Source organism: Monosiga brevicollis, genomic scaffold (assembly GCF_000002865.3).
Source record: "Monosiga brevicollis MX1 MONBRscaffold_12 genomic scaffold, whole genome shotgun sequence".
Taxonomy (NCBI): domain Eukaryota; class Choanoflagellata; order Craspedida; family Salpingoecidae; genus Monosiga; species Monosiga brevicollis.
In genome coordinates, this window is record NW_001865049.1 from 498,104 (window position 1) to 518,917 (window position 20,814).

The 20,814-nt window shown below is 55.2% G+C and overlaps 7 protein-coding genes across 7 annotated transcripts; 4 read left to right on the top strand and 3 right to left on the bottom strand.

Annotated features, from left to right (window-relative positions):
• Window positions 1–155: 155 nt before the first annotated feature.
• MONBRDRAFT_25954 (uncharacterized protein) lies at window positions 156–969 on the top strand (the record flags this gene model as incomplete). Its single annotated transcript, XM_001746275.1, has 4 exons — window positions 156–197; window positions 439–651; window positions 786–806; window positions 892–969. 4 exons carry the CDS (start codon window positions 156–158, stop codon window positions 967–969), a joined length of 354 nt encoding a protein of 117 aa, XP_001746327.1.
• A 2,488-nt stretch (window positions 970–3,457) lies between these two features.
• MONBRDRAFT_37311 (uncharacterized protein) lies at window positions 3,458–5,230 on the bottom strand (the record flags this gene model as incomplete). The annotated part of the gene is made up of 6 exons (XM_001746399.1): window positions 3,458–3,581; window positions 3,696–3,735; window positions 3,834–4,015; window positions 4,125–4,519; window positions 4,873–5,031; window positions 5,164–5,230. Coding segments are annotated over 6 exons (966 nt in total), but the record flags the coding sequence as incomplete, so codon positions are not given.
• Window positions 5,231–6,485: 1,255 nt separating this feature from the next.
• MONBRDRAFT_37312 (uncharacterized protein) lies at window positions 6,486–11,473 on the top strand (the record flags this gene model as incomplete). Its single annotated transcript, XM_001746276.1, has 12 exons — window positions 6,486–6,647; window positions 6,718–6,872; window positions 6,989–7,055; window positions 7,155–7,231; window positions 7,329–7,459; window positions 7,556–7,619; window positions 7,751–7,817; window positions 8,685–8,830; window positions 9,527–9,605; window positions 9,715–9,837; window positions 9,975–10,043; window positions 10,286–11,473. 12 exons carry the CDS (start codon window positions 6,486–6,488, stop codon window positions 11,471–11,473), a joined length of 2,328 nt encoding a protein of 775 aa, XP_001746328.1.
• Window positions 11,474–12,035: 562 nt separating this feature from the next.
• MONBRDRAFT_8733 (uncharacterized protein) lies at window positions 12,036–12,719 on the top strand (the record flags this gene model as incomplete). Its single annotated transcript, XM_001746277.1, has 1 exon — window positions 12,036–12,719. One exon carries the CDS (start codon window positions 12,036–12,038, stop codon window positions 12,717–12,719), a length of 684 nt encoding a protein of 227 aa, XP_001746329.1.
• Window positions 12,720–13,075: 356 nt separating this feature from the next.
• Window positions 13,076–15,223, bottom strand: MONBRDRAFT_32657 (uncharacterized protein; the record flags this gene model as incomplete). The annotated part of the gene is made up of 10 exons (XM_001746400.1): window positions 13,076–13,206; window positions 13,370–13,641; window positions 13,736–13,795; window positions 13,917–13,985; window positions 14,145–14,240; window positions 14,343–14,465; window positions 14,539–14,605; window positions 14,725–14,834; window positions 14,927–15,004; window positions 15,161–15,223. The coding sequence occupies 10 exons, from the start codon at window positions 15,221–15,223 to the stop codon at window positions 13,155–13,157; spliced, it is 990 nt and encodes a 329-aa protein (XP_001746452.1). The 3' UTR covers window positions 13,076–13,154.
• A 602-nt stretch (window positions 15,224–15,825) lies between these two features.
• Window positions 15,826–16,668, bottom strand: MONBRDRAFT_25959 (uncharacterized protein; the record flags this gene model as incomplete). The annotated part of the gene is made up of 5 exons (XM_001746401.1): window positions 15,826–15,995; window positions 16,113–16,183; window positions 16,271–16,361; window positions 16,467–16,521; window positions 16,615–16,668. 5 exons carry the CDS (start codon window positions 16,666–16,668, stop codon window positions 15,826–15,828), a joined length of 441 nt encoding a protein of 146 aa, XP_001746453.1.
• A 286-nt stretch (window positions 16,669–16,954) lies between these two features.
• Window positions 16,955–20,707, top strand: MONBRDRAFT_25960 (uncharacterized protein; the record flags this gene model as incomplete). Its single annotated transcript, XM_001746278.1, has 6 exons — window positions 16,955–17,440; window positions 17,650–17,742; window positions 17,887–19,026; window positions 19,171–19,780; window positions 19,933–20,420; window positions 20,579–20,707. 6 exons carry the CDS (start codon window positions 16,955–16,957, stop codon window positions 20,705–20,707), a joined length of 2,946 nt encoding a protein of 981 aa, XP_001746330.1.
• Between the last annotated feature and the right edge of the window lie 107 nt (window positions 20,708–20,814).

The following is a 20,814-nucleotide window of genomic DNA, read 5'->3' on the forward strand; positions in this document are numbered from 1 at the left end:
GGTCGTGGTCGTGGTCGTGGTCGTGGTCGTGCGCTTGATGAATGCACTCGAAGCTTTCAACGTCATGACAACGCGTCCGCGACGATTCATATTGTCATCATTTTCTGACAAGTGGCATCGGGGCGCGCCTTTGTGAGGTTTGTGAACTGACGAGAATGGCTGCCCCGCCCCCTGGATATCCGACGACGACTTCATCGGTACGTGGCGGCGTTCTCGTTGATACTCGCTGTGGGAGGAATGGGCCCGTTTGCTTGATTGTGGGCTGGTGAGACCATGCCTTGCCTCATCCAAATGTCTTGTGCTCGACACCTCAGCAACCACAGGTAGGCGCAACGTCACCACATGCCCCTTGACCCTTGAGTGAACCCTTGTGCTGGCTCCCTGAATGCAAGCTCGTCATGATTGAAGGACACACGTGGCTCACCATTGATTTGTCAGGGCTATGGAGCGCCGCCACCCTATGGCCAACCACAATATCCACAATATCCACAATATCCCCAGCAAGGCTATCCCCAGCAAGGCTATCCCCAGCAAGGTTATCCCCAACAAGGCTATCCCCAACAAGGCTATCCTCAGCAGGGCTATCCCCAGCAAGGTTATCCTCAGCAGGGCTATCCCCAGCAAGGCTATGTGCAGCAGAACCAGCAACAGGTACCCCGAATCGTTATGCTCACCCCCCGTATCCTTCGGTCGCCGAACCTCGCTTCTTTCGTTTCACTCGTGGCCTCTCCGCTGGCTGTTGCTTGACCCCTTGCCTTCCACGTACCCCCTCGCTTTGCTCTCAGACGGGCCGCCCACAGCAACAGGTGTGTCATCAGCCTTTATCCGTTCCAACATTTCTTGCTTTCCAAGCACGACCTCACCTGTCACTGTACTTGTGATGCCTGTCAGAATAACAATGGGGAGAGCTTTCTAGCGGGCATGGCCGCTTGCTGTGCCATTTGCTGTCTCTGTGACTTAATGACGTAATTGGCCCCTCTCAACCCCGCCGTGTCTCGCGTTGCGTTGCCCAGCATGTTATCATTTTTATCAGAGTACACTCGTGATCGAAATTGCCAAGATGGCAATGCGCCCACGTATTGCGTAGTCCCCGTGACTCGCAGGCAGTCGATTCTGATAAAGTCAATTAAACCCTGTTTGCTTACTCCACTACAGATGCGCCTCGGCCACAGACTGACTCAACACGCACGCACACACACACACACAAACCATTTCAATCATCCAAACCCGCCTTGACAGCAGAATCACGCACACTGGATGACGAGGTTTCTATCTGCCTGCTAAAAGCAGTATCCAGTGGGCCATGGCTTGCTTGCGTGGGCTCAGTGGCATCTTGCGGCGTGGTCGATGGCACTGTAGATTGGTTCGGCTTGGATGAGAGCTCGCCTAGCTCGGGGCCAGACTCGATCAAGGCTTCGACGCTTGCGCTGGCCGGATCCAAACCTGTCTTAGACATGGCTTCGTGGTCCATGGCCTGTGCTGTGACAGAGGCAAGATGCTCCAGTGCCTCACTATCAAGATCCAGGACCTCAGGTGGTGGCTCACTCTCGTCAAGAACACTATGCGTGTCGTCTCCGGGGCGTGTTACAGAAGACCACGGACCATCCTCCATCAACTGATCCAAGATGCGGCGGCTTTCTGAGAGCAGCTCATCTGCATTGGCCTCCCCGCCAGCAATTGTCAGATCTGATACGCCATGGTTCAGCTGCTGAGGCGCCTGCCCCAAGCTTGGTGATGCCGTGCTGTGCGCAATGGATTGTTCCCGAGTAGATGCAGCAGCCGTGGCAGACACGGTCGAGGGACCCTGCTTTGCCTTCTTGTGGAGGGGGGGACACGCATTTTGGCGGTCATAGTATTGGTAGAGCTGCCTGATGCGAGTAATGTACTCTTGCTGTCGCAACAAGGCCACGTTTGATGATTTGCTGCTTTCAGCGACGCACAGGTGCTCCATGCACTCCTCCAGCACTAAAACAACGAGGCGATACGTCAGCTCAGAGGTGGCCAACAAAGTGTAGCGTGCCCTCGCTTATCCAAGCCAAACCACCCCGTTTTGTTCACACACACACACACACACACACACACACACACACACACACACACACACACACACACACACACGTGTTAAGATACGTACTTTCAAGATCTCGAGCCAAGTCCATGGTGCGTTGATTAATGAGTTCCTGCTGTTGAGCCCATTTGCTAGCCTCATCGTGACGATCCGAATCTCGAGCGCGCAACAGCTGCACGGCAACGGCGCGGTTGATGCTGACCAACGTCAACAGATCCGACTCAAGAGCACGCAATACAATCGGCATCATCGACGTCCACGATGGTGCCGACGAATGCCGTGGGGTTGAGGTCTAAGACGTGGTTCAGAGTACAGTGCGTTGAGTCGTGTAGCACTAGCCAATATGGAATTCAATGTCCATACCCATCCGTGCGTGACCAACCTTGGACGGCGGAGCCAGCACTTTGGTCCGGCTGGGCGTTAGCTTACCAGCTGCCTTGGCCCATGGTGCTTTCTCTGCCGATCGCGCTGCCCAATGAAAAGAAAACAAGTGAGAATACACAAGCCAGGTTTGCCCTCGACCAGACTGAGTTTACGATTGTTTCGCATGACGCCGACGCACCAGCGCGTGCCCTCGAGCCAAAACAGAGGTAGCAGGTATAGGCTGCAGGAACACGGTCTTCATCCACCCCAGCACAATCCCTGCCATCGCCACGTCATGATGCATCCCAGCGATGAGAAACTAGCCAGGCGTTTTCGCAAAGGTCGAGTCAAAGCCATTGCCTCGACAGTCTGGTCCACTCGACGCATGCTTACCCATGCTGCCAAGTGCCACAACGCTCGCAAAAGATCATAAACTCGCTCTCTGAAGTGAAGCCACACATGCACCGCACGACAGCACCCACATCCTCGACGCTCGTTGATGACTGTTTTCGTCGGGCTGCTGCTCCTCCTTGTGAGTCATGACAAACCGGCATCCCGCAAGCATGAGGAGTGATGATCGAGGTTTTTGTTTTTAGCAAATAGTAGCCCGCGCATCTGGCGTTCTTGGCTGCATCATTTGTGCAATGTTACCTTTTTTGTTTTTCTTCCGATTGCCATGAATGAGCACCGTGACCTTGGGCGAGGGGCTGGCTTTGGGCGAGGGAGTTGCCGTGGCCGAAGAACGCCGTGCGTGCTGCGCAGAACCGCGACTCTGGTCAACAGCGCGACGTGCACCCGTCGCGGCTTCGGTGCTGGGTGAGCCCGCCCCATTGTTTGATGGCGCCCCATGCGACTTTGGGGCCGCTTCGCCCGACGGCGCTTCCGCGTCTTCTGTATTCTCTCCACCAGCAGCCTCAGACAAGCCTGTCGGGGCTGCGTGGGCACCTGGTGCCTTGTCCGGAGTCACGCTTGTCGCCGCACTGGCTGAGAAGGAGCGCAAGGCCGCACGACGTCGGGACGGAGGATCTGTGGGAGTCGAGGGCGTCGTGGGACCTGAAGCCATGGGTGACCCTGCTTGCGGTGTCAAAGGCGTCTCTTTTGAAGTCACTGAGGCACGAAGAGGTGAGGCAACTTGTGGTTGGTTGAGTGCCTAAAGTGATACCAGAATAAAAGACCATTCGATCGTGATGCAGGAATGCGTGAACAAACCGGTGAAATCAAAAGGACAAGCTTTCAATGTGGTCTCAAGCAAAGGTGGCCTTACCTTGCGCCCGTGGGCGGTTTTTTGATGCAAGAGAAGGCTCCTACATCATTTGAACCGCGATCACATTACTGAGACGCCATGAAAAAGCCCACAGGCACGACCGCGGGAGGGCCGGTCATGCTTTGTTCCGCCACACACCTGGTCGAAGCATAAGTTTTGGAACAGCCATCGATGGAGCAGGCTAGAGAACCAGAAGAGGGTGAGGCTGGCGATTCTACCGAGCTTCGCTGGGCTGAGCGCCGGCCACGTTGCCGTCCGTCTGAGTTGGGGGAGGTAACAGCGGCGGCCTTGGATGGCGTGGTGCCCTCGGCACCGTCACCCTGAAAAGAGGCCGAAGAGGTGTTGAGGCGTGAACACAAGTGGCAACTCCTGAAGGCTTGCCAGGAGCGTGGAAAATCCATGTAGAGGCACTTGGTGAGATGCACATACCTCGGCTGACGCTGCTCGTGCACGCTTGGCCGCATCCCCGCTGGGTGTTGCGCCCGAGGACTGCTGTGTTGCTAAAGTCTCGCCGCCAAGTTCGCCGGCGAGCGTGGCGTCGGGACTTGAGGGTGCAGAGGATTCACGCGAAGCAGCCTTGCTTCGCGTCCGTGAGCTGGTGCGCCGCGTTGTTGTCGTTGGCGTCGCTCCACTACCCTTGGTGGTGCGTGTGGCCTTGGTGGGCGTCTTTGCCGTGCCGCGTTTGGGGGTCTTTTTAGAAGGTGCCTTGTTGGCATTTTGACGAATGGCCTCGTCGTTGGCAATGGCCTTTCGACATGCCTCTGCCGCAGTGTCGACCAGACGTTTGAGTCGCAGCGAAGCCTGATCATCTGAGCCCCGTTTGGCTGCGCGAATAAAACGAATAAAAGGGTGAGTTAATCGACTCGTTTTGCGGAGACCGAAAAAAGGGTCGCTCTCTATCCGACGTACCTCGATTCAGCACTCGGGCCGTGCGTGACTCTGCGACATAGTTTCAGAATAGCATGTTGTACACCCAGGAAGCAGCAGTTTTTGCGAATTGGCCGGAGGGACCACCGTGATGCCACGTGGTTGCGCAGCCAGGAAGCAAAAAAAACAGGCAAAATAAGCAAGATTTGTGGCACGTCCGTGCGCATGCAAGCCGGGCAAAAGGTTTGGATGGCTTTCAACCTGATACAGCGCCTGTGTGCCTGTTTCTCGCAAGCGGGGGCGGGCGCACCTTTATTGGGATCTGGGACCTTGGCAGAATAAAGAGGGGGTTTCTCATGGCCCACGGTGTTGAGAAGTTTTCTTCCCTTTTTTCCTGCTAAAACATCCGAGTGGTGGACACGCAGAATTTTGGTGCGGCTCGGGTCGTCGAAAGAGATGTCAAAATACGCTGCGCCGTTGTTGACAGATACGTGAGCATGGGTTGCGGCAAACCAAACACGATGGGCACCCCTAGACCAGATTTGTCTCAAGACCAGCTGGCTCAAAGGGAGTGGCACAGGAAGAGCAACAACAGACGTACGTGGGTCTTCGCCATCGTCGTGTCGCACCAGAATGATGGCCGTGTACCATTGTTCGTCATGCCACATGGCAGCCACAATGTCGCCAACCTGGCACTCATTGGCAGCTCGCTGTACGTGTGCGATTTTGTGCGCGAGTCAGAGAGCCCATTGGGCGACAATTTGGCCAAATGAACATGGCATGATTGAAGCGATGCAAGAAAAGAATGAGCCCAGGGCGCAGCAGGCGCACAACTCGAGTTTGGCCATCAGCAAGCTTGCGTACATTGGCGACGGCCCGGTCAGGGGAAGCAAAGGAAATCATGGGCCGCAGGCGTTCGCTATCAAAATCAATCCATTCATCAAAGCGTCTGCCAGCGCGATGCGCCAGCCACACGAGATGAGCTTTGGCTAGCCAGCCAAACGCCTGTGCAGCCGCACTGAGAAGGGCGATTCGGGGAGCCAGAGTCGAGTCCCTACTTGTTCCAACGCTCAAAGTGGATCAATGCTTGATGTTGTGCTGGATTAACATCTACGACGCGTGCGTGGTACCTGCTCGGGATAGAGGAGAGGAGCGAGGAGCAGAGGGGTCGATCAGCAGAAGCGTTGATCAGACCAGCCACGTGAATGTTGCGCCAGACTTGAAGCAAGATCCTCCAGTGCAATATAAAGAACGGCTCGCATAACCCAGTCACTGACCAGGTGGCCAGATAGTCTTGGGCATCCAGCCGGCTGCCAGGCTTGAATTTGATGCCATGGACCAAAGGGATGGTGCCACCGTGTTCAGGCGAGGTTTGGGCCGATGCCTTGCCCTCTGCGCCCGCCATGTTGTTTGTGCTGCTTTAAACGCTGGCCTGCCTGAAAGCAGTCATACCCAAAGACTCCCCGGTCATAAAACACCACCCCCACAGGCTCATCTACCCCTACCACCTGCCACCTTTTTGCCCGCCAAGGCCTGACTCGCCCTGCGCGTGCCCTCTGACCGCCTCGAGGCCGTCGCGCGCCCGTCACACACAAACGTCGCAACAAAACCAGAAGAAGACAAAAAAAATGAAGAAGAAATGAACCTGCACGAACCTCCAGAATAGCAACATGAACACAAACTTGATTTACACAACGAACCTTAGCATTCTCTACGCCATCGACAACTTTTCAGTAAACAGCGACAACAACCGTGTCCGTCTGTGGATAAGAGGTCTCTCTGACTTCTCTCTCTCTCTTTCTCTTCTCTCTGTAGTTGTGCTTTTCCTTTGTGTCTTTGCTCTTTATTTCTCTCTTTCTCTTCTCTCTCTCTCTCTCTCTCTCTGAGCTCCAAACGGACGTCAACATCGGAACAAGCGGCAGGATGGCGGCGACAACGGCAGCGGCGGCGGCCGCACGCACCTATGACGTGATTGTCTATGGCGCGACTGGTTTTACTGGGTTTTTGGTGGCCGAATATTTGGCGGAGCGGTATGCGGGTCAGATCACCTGGGCCGTGGCGGGCCGGAACAAGACCAAGCTGGAGGTTGGAGACGCGTGACAGTCCGCCGAGTTTTGTGTGGACCGAGGCTCACGACGTGATTGCAACTGCTTAGGAGGTGCGCAGCAAGCTGGTGACGGCAAACCCTAGCAAGCGCGATCATTTGGCCCAGCTGCCGATTTTGGTGGCAGATAGCAGCGATGGTGCAGCCCTGCATGCCATCGCGCGCCAGACCCGCGTGCTACTCAGCACCGTCGGCCCGTTCTGGAAGTATGTCGCCGACATCAGCCAAGCTTCGCCTGGTCTTGCTCTGGTCACACGTGCCAGCCTGCGCAGAATCCTTTTGTGTGATTCCGGCCTTTATCTGTGTCCCACACCCCGTGCAGGTTTGGTTCTCAGGTTGTGGAGGCCTGCGCCACCGAAGGAACGGATTACGTGGACATCACTGGCGAGGTCAGCACACTGACATTCGGATGAGATCGGCACCGCGATCTTTTGAGGAGGGGCGCTAGCTTACATTGTGGCTTGATGGCCATTGTCTTGGCCACATAGATTCCGTGGGTGGCCATCATGAAGCAACAATACCAGGAGGCCGCTGTCAAGTCGGGCGCCAAGATTGTCTCGCTATGGTATGGCGCGAGTGGGAGAGGGCATTGTAATGAGGCGGTCTGGTCTTGCTGCGCTCATGGCTTTGCCCACCGATCCAATCGTATTGCACCGCCACAGTGGCTTTGATTCGATTCCAAGTGATCTGGGCACCATGCGCGCCGTCGAAGCATATCGAGCTGCGCATGCGGGTGCCAACCCCCAGCGAGTCGACACCTTTGTGACCAAGCTCAAGGGCGGCGTCTCCGGTGGTACGAATTGATTGCGCTGTGGCACATGGTCTTGGCCACCTCTCATGGGGTGGGGGGCAACCTTGTGGCGCGCCCGTCGCTTGCATCTGGCTACAGGAACGGCACAGAGCTTCATCAACATGTTTGAGCGTAGCAGTGACGAGTTTGCACAGATGCGCAAGTTAGTTTCCAGCCGCCCGCTCCCATCCTGCACGCTCCCGTTTTTGCTCACCACGACATGGCGCGTGAAGAAGAAAACTGGCCGTCAACTTACCCTCGGGCATTTCTGGGCCTTTCTGTTCTCTCTATCAGGGCGATTGGCAGTCCTTATGCCATGGTGGACCCCGAGGATCGACCCAAGCAACGGCAGCCAGATGTTGTGCGTCGATGATGTTTGTCTCTGGCACGGGCTGGCGAGCCAAAGGTTTTGCTCACATGTGGTGTTGTGTTGTGATGCCTTCTTTGGGGGTCAGGGCCTGCCCTTTTACTCGAAGGACATTGACGGATATGTGTGCCCCTTTGTCATGGCTACAGTCAATTCAAAGGTCGGTCGAGCGCAGCAGTAGAAGCACTGCGCATGGCATGCACCTTTTTCACCCATGTTGATGATTCGTGAGCCGGCTGCTCACGGTTGTCAATGGCCATTGCTGAACGCGGGAGGAGTAGGTGGTGCACTGGAGCAACGCACTGACGGGGTTCTCCTATGGTCGCGAGTTTCAGTACTGCGAACAAATGTCAATGCCTCCGACGTGGACTGGGTAAGGCTGATCGTGGCAGCAGTCAAACTACCCGGCGCAGATGGGCCTTGTGTGTGTGTAACAACACTTGACGGGACTTTCAACCCTTTACTATCCCAGTCTCTTTTCCGCGGGAGCTTTGACGTTTAGCCTGGCTGGTCTGGGCCTGGCAGCATACATGTCCCTGACTCGTCCACTTTTGAAGCGGGTGCGTTGTGGCACGTCATATCTCGTTCAAGGAAAGACTTGCTTGGGGCTCATGGCGGTGGTCTCGCAGCTGTTGCCCCAGTCTGGACAAGGCCCGTCCAAGGAAGAGCAAGAAAAAGGCAGCTTTACCTATATCATCAAGGCTCAGGTTGGTCTTTGGATCATGACTTTGCTCGCCTTGCTGTACCTCTGGCCCTGCTGTTGTTTCCGGCCCTGCTGTTGTTTCTAACCTTTTGGTCCGCCCTCTTCCGCTGTCTTATTTCCTATTCCTTGACCGCATTCTCCGTGCTCACCTCATCCAGGGAGAGGCTGGTGTGACGACGATCAAGGTGACGGGCAACAAGGACCCAGGCTATGGGATGACGGCCCGCATGGTGGCCGAGAGCGCCCTGTGTCTCGCACGGGATCGAGCTACTCTTCCCGACCGCGCGGGCTTCCTGACAACGGCGTCAGCCATGGGATCGCAACTCGTTCAGCGCCTCGAGGGAGCCGGGCTTGCTTTCACCGTCCTGGACTCCAGCCCTGCACAGGCCCCGCCCACGAGCCGCTTGTAGTTGTGTGACGTGTTTTGTTGTGATCCTTGTTGTTTGCGTTGAATGTCAGAAAGTTGCTTTTGTCTGACATCTCAACCAAATTACAACCAAAATGCCGGTAAAAATCACGTTCTGCTGATTCACTTTACCTCACCCTTTCTTTCATTTCAAAGACAAAAGCCACAATGCAAGACACCGCTCGAGACCACAACAGCACAGCAACAGCAACAGCAAAAATTCAAGAACCAACATCACAACATGAAAAAGGGGGAGAAGAGAGGGCATTGGAAACAACAATAGATGAGGGCATTTTTCCCTGTTCACTGGTGAGTTGGACTCGCGCTCCCTCTTGCGCTCCCGACGCTCTTGTGCGTTTTGGAGTTGTGCCACTGGTCTCGCCGTCAGCGGCGCGGAGGTTCAGGCAGAAGGTCGTGGGGTTGGCTGATGGGTTTCTGAATCTGGGTCAAGCTGGAGGCGGTGGCTCGGCCCCGATGCCAATGCACTCGGTCCCATGTTCTCTGAACAAAGTGCCGCCACTGACTGGAGCGCGCACAGCCAGCATCATCGGCTTTTGGCTCACCTCTTGCTGATGGTGCGCGACGTTCTCGCAGCTTTCTGTGCTACGACCTCTTTTGTACCATCAGCACCATGTCCTCCGACCTTGCTTCCCTCGTTGCCCGCCTCGAAAAGGTAACCACCATATCGTCTGCATCTCGCTTGAGTGCCCGTCCCGTCTTTCCTCTCATCGCTCCTGCTGTTTCGCGACGCGGCTCGGCGCACCTTGGTCTTCTCTCGTTAGGTGGCCGATCGTCTCGAACAGTCGGGCGGTGCCTCGGCCGCCAAGTCGGCGTCGGCACCAGCTGCTTCTGCTGGCAATGCCGGCGGAGACAGTGGCACGCCTTCGCTCGATGCCTTTGATGAGGTCAGTTCATCGCTCGACCTGACATGGATCCGCCTCTCAGCCTCACGTGCTGAACAGATTTGCACTCGCACATGCCCCGCAAACACCGCGGCTGGTGTGATACTCAGCCTCGACCTCCCATGCCGGGCCCCTGTTAGATTGTGAATGGCTCTGTGGCCAGCTTTGTCGCCCAGGGCAAGGCCATCGGCGGTGATGTGGCTACCATTGTACGTGCGCAATGTTCCCTGCGAGCTGAGCTCGCTTTTGTCTTCACCTCTTCATGTGTTGCTATGCTCTTGCATGGCTTTGAGGGTTTTTGTGTGTGTTTGTGTTCCTGGTTGAGTGTGGTCTTGCTCTTTGGGTTTGATTCTTCGCTGGGTTGAGGGCTTGGAGAGACGGTATCACGGATCGCTGCGCTCACCCCCAATGGCCTCGCCGCCTGCCTTGCCTTACTGGTGTATCTCCGCAGGTGGACAAGGTTGAGCAGGCTTTTGCGGCTCAGCGCGCCTTTTTGGAGGTCGCGACCAAGGCCAAGCAGCCCGATCAAGTGCAGCTGGGCTCGCTCCTCAAGCCCACCTCGGGTGTCATCACGGACATTGTTCAGTTTCGTGAGGGCAACCGCCGTAGCCCACAGTTTGACCATCTGTCCGCCGTCAGTGAGGGCATTCCTGCTCTCGGCTGGGTCACGATTGCCCCCAAGCCTGCACCCTACGTGAAGGAGATGTCCGATGCCGCCAACTTTTACGTGATTCGCGTCCTCAAGAACTTCAAGGACTCAGATCCCAAGCAAGCCGAATGGGCCAAGACCTGGTTGGCTGCCCTCGGCGAGCTCCAGCAATTTGTCAAGCAGTATCATACCACCGGGCTCGTCTGGAACCCCAATGGTGTGGACGCCTCGAGTGTGCAAGGTGCCGCGGCCCCCGCTAAGCCTACTCAGGCAGCGGCGGCGCCTGCCCCGAGCAAGCCTGCCCCCGCGGCGGCGCCCGGAAGCGATGCCCGCGGTGGCCTCTTTGCAGAGCTGTCCAAGGGTGGCGCCATTACCTCTGGCCTGAAGAAGGTCGAGAAATCCCAAATGACCCATAAGAACCCGGCCCTGCGCGCATCCTCAGTCGTCACGGAGACGGAGAAGAAGCCTGCAGCTGCCCCTGCCAAGAAGTATGGCGCAGCCGCTGCGGCTCCCAAGGAGCCCGTTTTTGAGCTGGCCGGTAAGAAGTGGGTCATTGAGCACCAGCGCGGCAACCACAACCTGGTCATTGACGACTGCAACAACAAGCAAACAGCCTACATCTACAAGTGCGAGGATTGCACCATCCAGATCAAGGGCAAGATCAACTCGATCTCAGTTGACGGTTGCAAGAAGATTGGTATCGTCTTTGACACGGTTGTGGCCGCGTTCGAGGTGGTCAACACCCAGCGCGTGCAGATCCAGGTCACGGGCAAGGTGGCCACCATCAGCATTGACAAGACTGATGGCGCACAGGTCTACCTCAGCAAGGATTCGCTTGACGCCCAGATTGTGACGGCCAAGTCGTCTGAGCTCAACGTTTCCGTTCCCAAGGATGACGGTGATTTTGTCGAGTTTCCTCTTCCCGAGCAGTACAAGAGCGTGTACGATGGCTCCAAGTTTGTCACCGAGGCAACTGACATTGCCGGTTAAAACTAGTGCCACCAGCGTTGATGCCTCAGCCCGTGTGTGTCTGTGTATCTGACTGTTTGTGTGCCAGAGCGTGTACATGTGTTCTCTTTTTCTACTCATCAACCCGCCCTTTACACCGAGGCCCGCGTCAAAGTGATTGTCTCTGGGTTGGTGGCTCTGTTGCTTTCATTTTCTTTGTTCCTCTCCTCTTTTCCAAGCATTCCTTTTTTTGGCAAGCAAAAGATGAAACCCTATCTAAAAGTGTTAAGCACTCACGGGCCACAAATTCGCGAGGAAGGGAATGCCCGAGCAGAACCAAAACCGGTCGGTGCACCGGTTTTGGTTGTTCCCTGCAAACTGGTTCAAAAATGGATTTCGTTTGCATAACTCAGTCTTAGTCTTAAACTTTGTTGGGTTGACAAACACGTTTGTTTATGTTGGTACGATTTGTCAGCATGCTGAAAACCGGTGCGGACGAACCGTCCAACCATGCATGACATGGACTTGAAAGGCTCGTGGGTGCATTTTGCGGGTGCCAGCCCTGGGCACCTCCATCCTTTTTTTGCCTTACCCGACTTCAACCATGGCCACGACCAGGCTGCTGATCGTGCGGCATGCGGAGCGGCTGGACGAGAGCCGTGACCATCAAGCCATCCAGGCATTCATGGTGCGTCACCGGCATACGGATCGCTTGTACGATTGCCCCATCACAGCATCGGGGCGGCAGCAAGCCCGAAGCGCGGCAAGCCACGTAGCGTCAGCAGTGCATACACATGCACACATGCCCCTGCCCAAGGATGAGGCCGACCGCGTAATCATTTATTGCAGCCTGCTTCAGCGCTGCGTGCAGACTGCCGACGAGCTGGCCCAAGGACTGCCTTTTGCGACCGTCCTCCAGCCCGTGGCTGGACTGGCTAGCTGTGCTGCCGCCGTCAACGACGTTGGCTGCGCAAACTTTAACTTTCTGACTGATCCTGAACTATCAGCACTCTGCGCCACACCCGTGCTTCCAGCTTTGCGCAATGCCGACGCGTTCGAAGAGGCCTTGGATGTCCTGCACGCCCGGCATCCGGACCACTTGATTATAACCGTGTCCCACCGCGAGGGCATCCGCGAACTCAAACTGCTTAACCATCATCTGAGCCATGCGGCTAAGCGTCGCACCCCCCGCTATTGTGCTGTGGCTCAGTTTAGCCACAGCCCCGATGCCACTTGCCACTGGACGTTTATCCAACAAGAGGAGCTTGACGGCACCGTGATTCGGTGACACCTCGGGCCTGGACCGGACGAGCCATCACCTGTCACAAATGGCGGTGGGTGCAGCATACATAAGTCAAGCCTTGCTTGGATGAAAATTCCTCCCTCCTTTCGCGGTCTGTTTGTCTGTGTGCGATGCTTGTAACAAGCCGTGTAAAAGCAAAGTACATGTATGACGTGTTTTTTGTGAGCAAAACGAGTGTTTCATGGCATTCATGCCTCAAGTCGGCACGAGTTGCGACTGGGAGCAGAAAAGGTTGATCAAAGCTCCAGCATGTGAAATGTACTTGCACTCAAGCAACCAATTTGACATCATGAGCTTGCATGGTCTTCTCTCATTCAACTCGACAGTAATAGCTGGCCGGCTGTGCTATGGCGCTGTATTGATGGGAAGCGCAGGTTTGTTGTGCGTGGCGCAGTTCAAATGTCGCTGAACGCATGCTACTCATGCCATCTTGACATTGGAAAAGTCCATCTCGGGGTGGGCCTTTTTGAACCTACACAAACAACAAAATGCACAAAGACGTCCCGAACGAAAAAGGCAGAGACGTGAAAATTTGTACGGGTGCGAGCTCAGCGCAGTCAGACAATCCCAGAAGCGACCACCCGGCCTGGCGATAACGGTGGCCAACGCCGCGGTGCAAGCGCTGGATGCCTTACTTTTCCAACATATCCAGCTTCTTCTGCTCATCCGACGTTGGTTTGCCCATTTGCTTCTGTTGTTGATCAAACATCATCTTTTCCACCATCCCCCGGGTTTCATCGTCCAAATCCGAGAGCTTGGAGTTTTCCGGCTTGACTTTCTTCGTATTGATCTCCGGCTCGCCCTTGATGACAGAGGGCCACCAGGTCATGCCCTCAACCTTCTCCAGATGAATGTTGAGAGTGTTGTTGTCAAGTGTCCAAGTGGACTCCATGTCGTCCACCTTGATCTGCCAGTCAGGTTTGCAGTGAGCGGAGCGTCAGCGAATGGGGATCAACAGTGTTGTGGCGTCTTTGATGAAGCGAACCGCGTGCATCACCTACCGGAGCATAGAGCTCGCCACCAAGAAGGCTAGGTGCGTTTTTCAAACCTGCCTTGAGGCTCTGAATCAACATCAAATGTGCGGGCAACACATGTGTGAGATGAGCGGGCAAAATATGTATCTGTACCCATGTGCGCACAGCATGTGCCTGCAGGCAACAAATGCCGTGGGATCCAACGTACGGTTTTTGTCAAGTCGACGGCACAATCCTTGCCACGGGCCTTGAAGCTCACGTTGAGCGGAATGCGAACCTGCCCAGTTCAACAACAGGAGCAGAGATTGTATGATCATACCCGGATAAAAGTGAGGGGCATACCAGCTGAAACCGCTACTTTGTCCAAACATGGAGTGAAGGCGGTCACCAAGGGCACGAGCATCACTCAAAGCCAACTGCATAGGAGAGCACCCACATCCACATCCGTAAGGCTTTGTGTCCAGGAATATGTGGGCATGTTGGCACCGTTACCACTGTTGGGCTTGAGCTTGTCCTTGCCCGCTTCATCATCCTAAACAATGCGTGGGCCGGACAAGGAATGTGAGCGACCAGCACGGTTGATTTGGCACCAAGAGCTGGCTTCTCTCAACAAATAGAGGTGCAACCACCGAACCTCATCGCCAGAGTCCATGCCTGAGAGCTCCTCCACGGCTGGGGCAGCCGAGGCATTGGCTGCCGGCTTTTTGGGGGCGGGGGCCGATGCTGTCGATTTGACTGACGCGCCACTCGTGCCCGACTTTGTGGGATGTTGCCAGATTGACGGTGAGTCTGGCCGCATTGACCTCTGCCAACAATGGTAAAACTCATACCTTCTTCTTAGCAGCCGCAGCTTCGATGCGGGCAGCCTCTTCATCAGTCACTTCTTCGATGCGTGGCCTGCCGTACCAAGCAAAGGCAAGGAAGAAAAGTGCGCGACACATTGGCCAGAGATGAGAGGCACCCACACCCCCCCACATGACATGAATGGCATTGGAAAAGTCTCAAAAGAAACGCACTTGGAGGACACATCCTCTACTGGTTCGGGCTGAGGCTCAGGCTCGCCCGTCTCCTCGGCACGGCGACGCTGGGCAGCCTTCAAATGCTGCTCAAATTTGCCCATCACAGCCTATGCATGGCGAAGCAACATCGTTGAGTTGAGCATTTGAGTGAGACATGACGACCTCATGCATTGGCTGTGGCAAAGCTAGCATAACAGACCTTGCGGGCATCGGCAGCCGCAGCACCCGTAAAAAAGTCGGTTTTTCGACCCAGAAATGAGAAGAAGACCTCAAGCAGCTGTAGACGGCGGCAGCAACCACAAAGTCCACAGATGAATGAGCCATTAGGCCAGCAGAGCGAGTGGTGACCCAACGAAGGAGCAGGTGTATTCAAGAGGAAGCTCTGCATTTCAAGAATACATCGATGCCTTGCGCAGAGCCAGATTCCACATACGTCATCAATGCCATCGCACTGCGAGGCAATGCTCAGCAGCACGCCGTCGAATCGATCCGTCATGATGGCTCGTCTGTGACCTCGTTCGCACCACGCAGATGAGATGTTCGAGAAGCACAAAAAAAAAAATGGCGAAGCAAGCACTGGAACAAATCACACGTTGTTGTCTCTTTTTTTTCTGACTTTTTTCCTTTGAGAGCTTTTTGTTCTGACTCGGTTCTGACTCCTCTGCTCTCTGCTCTCGACTCTCTGCTCTCTACCCTTGACTCTCGACTCTCGACTCTCGACTCTCGACTCTCTCTGCTCTCTTGAAGAGTTTCTTGCAATAATTTGCTCTACTGCTTGACAGCGCGCAAGCCCTGTGCCTCATCGACAGTCTTGGTAGTCCTGTGCCCCGTTGACAAACTTCACTGCAAAGGGTATCTGCCCTGGCACCATAGCTTGCAGTTTGCGACCATTGCAAACATACCAGTCGACCAGTCGATTGACCTCCAACTGGATGAACCATCGAGTTATGGTAACGCCGATGAAAAGGAACACGCTTCATTCAATGCACAACCCCACGCCGCCCAAACACATTGCATTTGAAGGGGCCCATGCTGTTACAGGCCAAATGTCTTGGAAGGGCGGCGTGGGGGTCCCATGGCCTGATGCCCGAGTGCTGCTTATACCACCTTGGCTTCGGTCAGCCCGGGATCAGGCTCACCCTCAACATAGCGTACGGATACGCTGTTGACGCAGTGCCGTTCGTTGGTCTCCGTAAACCGTTCACCCTCAAACACGTGGCCCAAGTGGCCATCACACGCCGCACAGACAATTTCCACTCGCCGCATACCTAAATATCAGGTGAGATGAGCGAACAGGTCATGGGGGGAAACAGACTACAAAATCGCCCGGCCACAATCGATGCGCGCAGGCAGGTAGAGCATGGACGCGTGATGAATGCACATACCGAAGGAGTTGTCAACGTGCGTTTTCACGGCGCCTGCATAGCACTTGTCAAAGGCCGGCCACCCACAGCCACTGATTGGAACGCGACAACAACCCATGCGTGAGGCACACACCTCTGCCTATAGTTACGCCCTCACTGTCGCCCATCAAAAGACCAACCTCGCAAACTTGGCTGCCGCCGAATAAAGGGGCGTCTGACAGCCCCGACAGACAAAATATCCCTTTTTGGGGTAAAACTTGTCGTATTCACCTAGTCCACAAAAAGCGTCGGATGCCTTCAGATAGCCCCAACACACGGCGTCTCACCGGGATACTCAGTTTACCAGCGGCGAAAAAAAGGCATCGTTCGACACACCGTTGGTTGGTTCAGTACCCTTGTTTCGCAGCACACGATACTCCTCCTTGGACAGCTACGCCCATGCCCATCGAGCCCGTGGAATAAGACGCTGCTCTTTCAAGTGTGCCGAGGAGTGATGAGATGGATCTGACCAGCCAGGACTCACCTGGCTTCGCCACTCTTGGTCCGACTTTTCAACGCGCGGCACGCCAGATGCCATGGTGCGGGTGATGGCAAAAAAAGGAGGAGGTCTGCTGAGCACAGGTGTTGCTGAGGTCGACTCGCGCACAGCCAGTCGAGCGAGGATTCGCGTTGAGTGTTGCCAACAACGTGCCAACATCCTACAACACAGCGTCATCACGATTCAGTGGCGTTGAGGTGTCGCGCGCGGCAAGCTGCCAACATAGTGGCTCATCAAGCGCCAGCGGCAACAACCCCACGGGCATGTAAACCCCTCACCCACACACATCCTAATGATGATGATGGCGATGATGATGTTGACGACGATGAACCTACCAGCCGAGCACGGGGTGCGCACTTTCACGGCACAGTCTTGCGCGAGAAAAAATGACTCTGAACACTCACACACACACACACACACACACACACTCTCTCTCTCTCTCTCTCTCTCTCTCTCTCTCTCTCTCTCTCAAACTCTCTCTCAAACTCTCTCTCTCTCTCAAACTCTCTCTCTCTCTTTCTCTCAAACTCTCTCAAACTCTCTCCAAACTCTCTCAAACTCTCTCAAACTCTCTCAAACCCTCTCTCTCTCTCTCTCTCTCTCTCTCTCTCGCTCTCACACACACACACACACTCTCTCTCTCTCTCTCTCTCGCTCTCTCAAACTCTCTCTCTCTCAAACTCAAACTCTCTCTCTCTCAAACTCTCTCAAACTCTCAAACTCTCTCCTCTCTTTGTTGCGCAAGACGAAAATGATGACAATGATCGCAAAGCTGATAACAAAACACACACACACACACAACGAGCGCGAGGTGAGAGATCTCGTTCCGCATCCGCCCCCCTCGTCGCTGCTCGCCCTGATGCCTTTGTGTCTTTCCCCCGCTGTACCACGCCGTGGCGGGTGGCCTTTTTCCGGCCGTCTCATCTCTGTCACTTGCCTTTGATCGGTCGCCGGTCACATACACCCTCTCTCTATCTCTCTTCTCTTCTCTTTTTTTTTTCTTCTTGTTTTTGCATGCAGGTGATCGCGTCCGATCAGGCCGGATCCGCGGTCGCCAAGGGTGTGCGCGTGTGTCGAGTCTTGCCCAAACTCTTCTCGGAATCTCGTGAGCAAGTAAGTACGTCATTCATCCAAAGTCCACACATGACTGAACCGATCTGACCCCCAGTCACATGTGGCACCTCACCCCTGAGGCATGCGTTAGGGACAAACCTGATGCTGACCGCCATGAACGGGCTGCAACTTCTCCATATCAAGGATCGCCACGATGTGGCCAAACACAAGGCCCAGATCCAGCCTTTCTTTGCCATGTATGAACGCCACTTTGACGAGAGTGTGCGTGAGGAGCCGAAGCACATCTTGGCGCGCCTCGAGCAGCAGCCTGCCGTCGAAAATCGCTCCGTTACCCACATCTTTATTCTCCACTGCCACGACCAAGACCAAGACCAACTCAACATGGCCGGAGGCATGATTCTAGAGTACTACCCCCGCAGTTGTGTGCTCCTTCTCTCCTACATCTTCATCGACAAGCGCTTCCGCAACGAGCGTCAAGTTGGTGGCGAGACCATTCGCCTCGCCGAGAGCCTCATTAACTCACCCTCGCTGGGTGGAATCCCGTCCCTGATTCAGCGTCTTCGTCAAAGCAAGCAAGAGGTTGCCGCCGTCGTCCTGGAAGGCGAAAACGCCGCTCGCACTCTGGACCAATCGAGCAACGGAAACGAGACCTTCATCTCCCCTGCCGCTCTGCTCAAGTTCTTTCGGCGCATCGGAGCCAAACGCGTCAACTTTGATTATATTCAGCCCGCCGTCGCCGCCGACGCGCCCATCGACACCTCGCAGGACCTCTTTGTGATCCCGCACCTGACCGAAAGGAGCGGCGTGTTGCCCCGCGTACGCGCCGCTGTCATTATGCAATACATCATCGACATCACTTACTCCCTGGATCGCTACTCCAATCCCCCCGCCTATGCCGCGGACGCCTACCAAGCAGACCTGCAGCTAGCACAAACCATCGCCCCGGGTGCCACAGTGCCCGCGTTTCAAGGCCCGCGCTTGGTCAGTGAATCAGCCCGGCGACTGCAGCTCTCCCTGCTGGAGCAAGACGATGACCTGGAACTGGAGGAAGAGGTTAAGCTCGATCTCACCGAGGTCCCATACGCTGAAGAACCTTTGCTCAAAATGTCCGCCGTCAACGTCTGTCTCATGTACATGGTGGACGAGTCCCTCTTCAAGCGCAGGACCAACCACCGACGCAAGCCTTGTCCCGTTTTTCACTCGTTCGAGATGGATCTGCTCAACTATGCCTACCAGCGTCGCGACCCAGCCTTTGAGGGCCGCTTTCAGCGTGTGGTGGAGGTGACCATTCGTTTTCCAGAGCGCTTCGAGTTTGTGAGCGAGGTAAGTCGCCGCCTGGTTACTGCTGTTCACCTGCAAGGTGCTGGCACATTTCGATCTTCAACCTCACACACGGGTCACATCCCACCATTCCCGCACGCTTCTCTCTCCCCATCTTATTGACATCTTCTGCACGACATGGACCAGGGCCGCCACGAGCTGTTTGTGCCCTTGAATGACGGGACGCTGCGGCAGTTTGGTGAGCAATTCCACCGCTGCGTTGATGCACGACTTCACCTCTCCTCCTTTCGCTTTTTTGGCTGTGACGAGCTGATCTGGAACGTCGGCATCGCCCCCGCCGCTGATTCGGCTTTTACTGAATATGATGTCATCAAACTGCTCAAGTACTTCAACGGTCTGCAGGAGCACGGCAACCTGAGCGCCATTCAGCGGCAACAGAACCGCATCCAGTTTACGCGTCGTGGAAACGATGTATTTGCGCCCCTGACTGAATTTCTTTTTGGCGAAAAAGGCATCATCTGTCACTACGAGCCCCTCTCGGCAGACATTCCACCACTAGGGGTGCAAGACATTTCCTCCGGCATTCTCGAGTTGGTGTTGGGGGATGAGTACTCTCAGTTGTGCCGCAACAAGGTCTTTGTCACGGACGATCGTGCCGCCGACGTTTTTGACATTGTGGAGAAGTGCTCCTCGGATGAGGGCAATGTCGGCCTCTCCCATTCAGACAGTGAACTGGTGGCGTACTGTCACATTTTATGCGGGTTCTCTCTGGGTATCATGGATTTTGCCCGCATGGGTCTGAGCGAGTTGACGGACACCGTGCCCCCCCCCCCCCCCCCCCCCCCTTTTTTTTTCTCCTGGTCCAGACCCCAGTGGACCGGTTTTTCTGACGCTGGTTCTGCTTGGCCCCTGTGGTGACCTCTTGCTGGCATTTTTTCTGCTCGGCAGACAATGGAGCCATTATCATCAACCGTGGTCTGCAATTTGCGATCTCCGTTACCAAGGATGACCTCGAGGTCGATACGCCGATGGTGGGCTTGGAGGAAACCCTGTTCATGAACCCTTACCTCATGGTGACGACGGCGGTTGCTAGTTTCAACCACCACCTCCTGACCAAGTTGGCAAAACGGGCCACGTACAACTTGCAGGCCTTGCGCGATTGTAGCAGCCAGCGCGCTCTGCAACCATTGTTGTCCGACATGTCCGATGTTGAGCGCCGCCTGCAGCGCCACGTCATGCCCAACATGTACAATTTTGAAAACGAGCGGGAAATTCACAGCATCATCTCTGATTCACGCGGCATTCAAATATTGCAGGAGCAGATCAAAAGCATGCAGGCCTCCTTTGAGTTCAACGTCGAGCAGCTGCAAGAACGCATTGCCGCCGGTCACCAGCAACGCCTTGAATTGCTCTTGGCCATTGTTGGCATCGCTGGGGTAAGTCTGTGACGGATGTTGTTGTTGTTGTTGTTGTTTTTTCTTGCTTTTGAGGGGGAAGAGGGCGCGCGGGGCAGCCAGCGAAAAGCCACTTGTTTGAGCCAAGGGTCATTGCGATGTATGCCTATTGATCTTGCTGATGTTATTCGTCCTGGTAGATTTCGGGCGTCTTCTTTGACTTTATCGCCGACGAGGACTTGGCCAAGCTTGTGGCTGGTATTGTCTTGGGAGTTTTCCTGGTGGGCTTTTTGTTTTTTGAGTGCCGCCGTGCTCGGGCGACGCGGTGAGAATGCTTGTCGCATCGCCTGCTGCAAATAAAAAAAAAAAGACTCGTGTCTGGTCCTCTGTTGGTTGTTTTGCATGTTATGGCACATTGTTATAATTTGTATTCAGT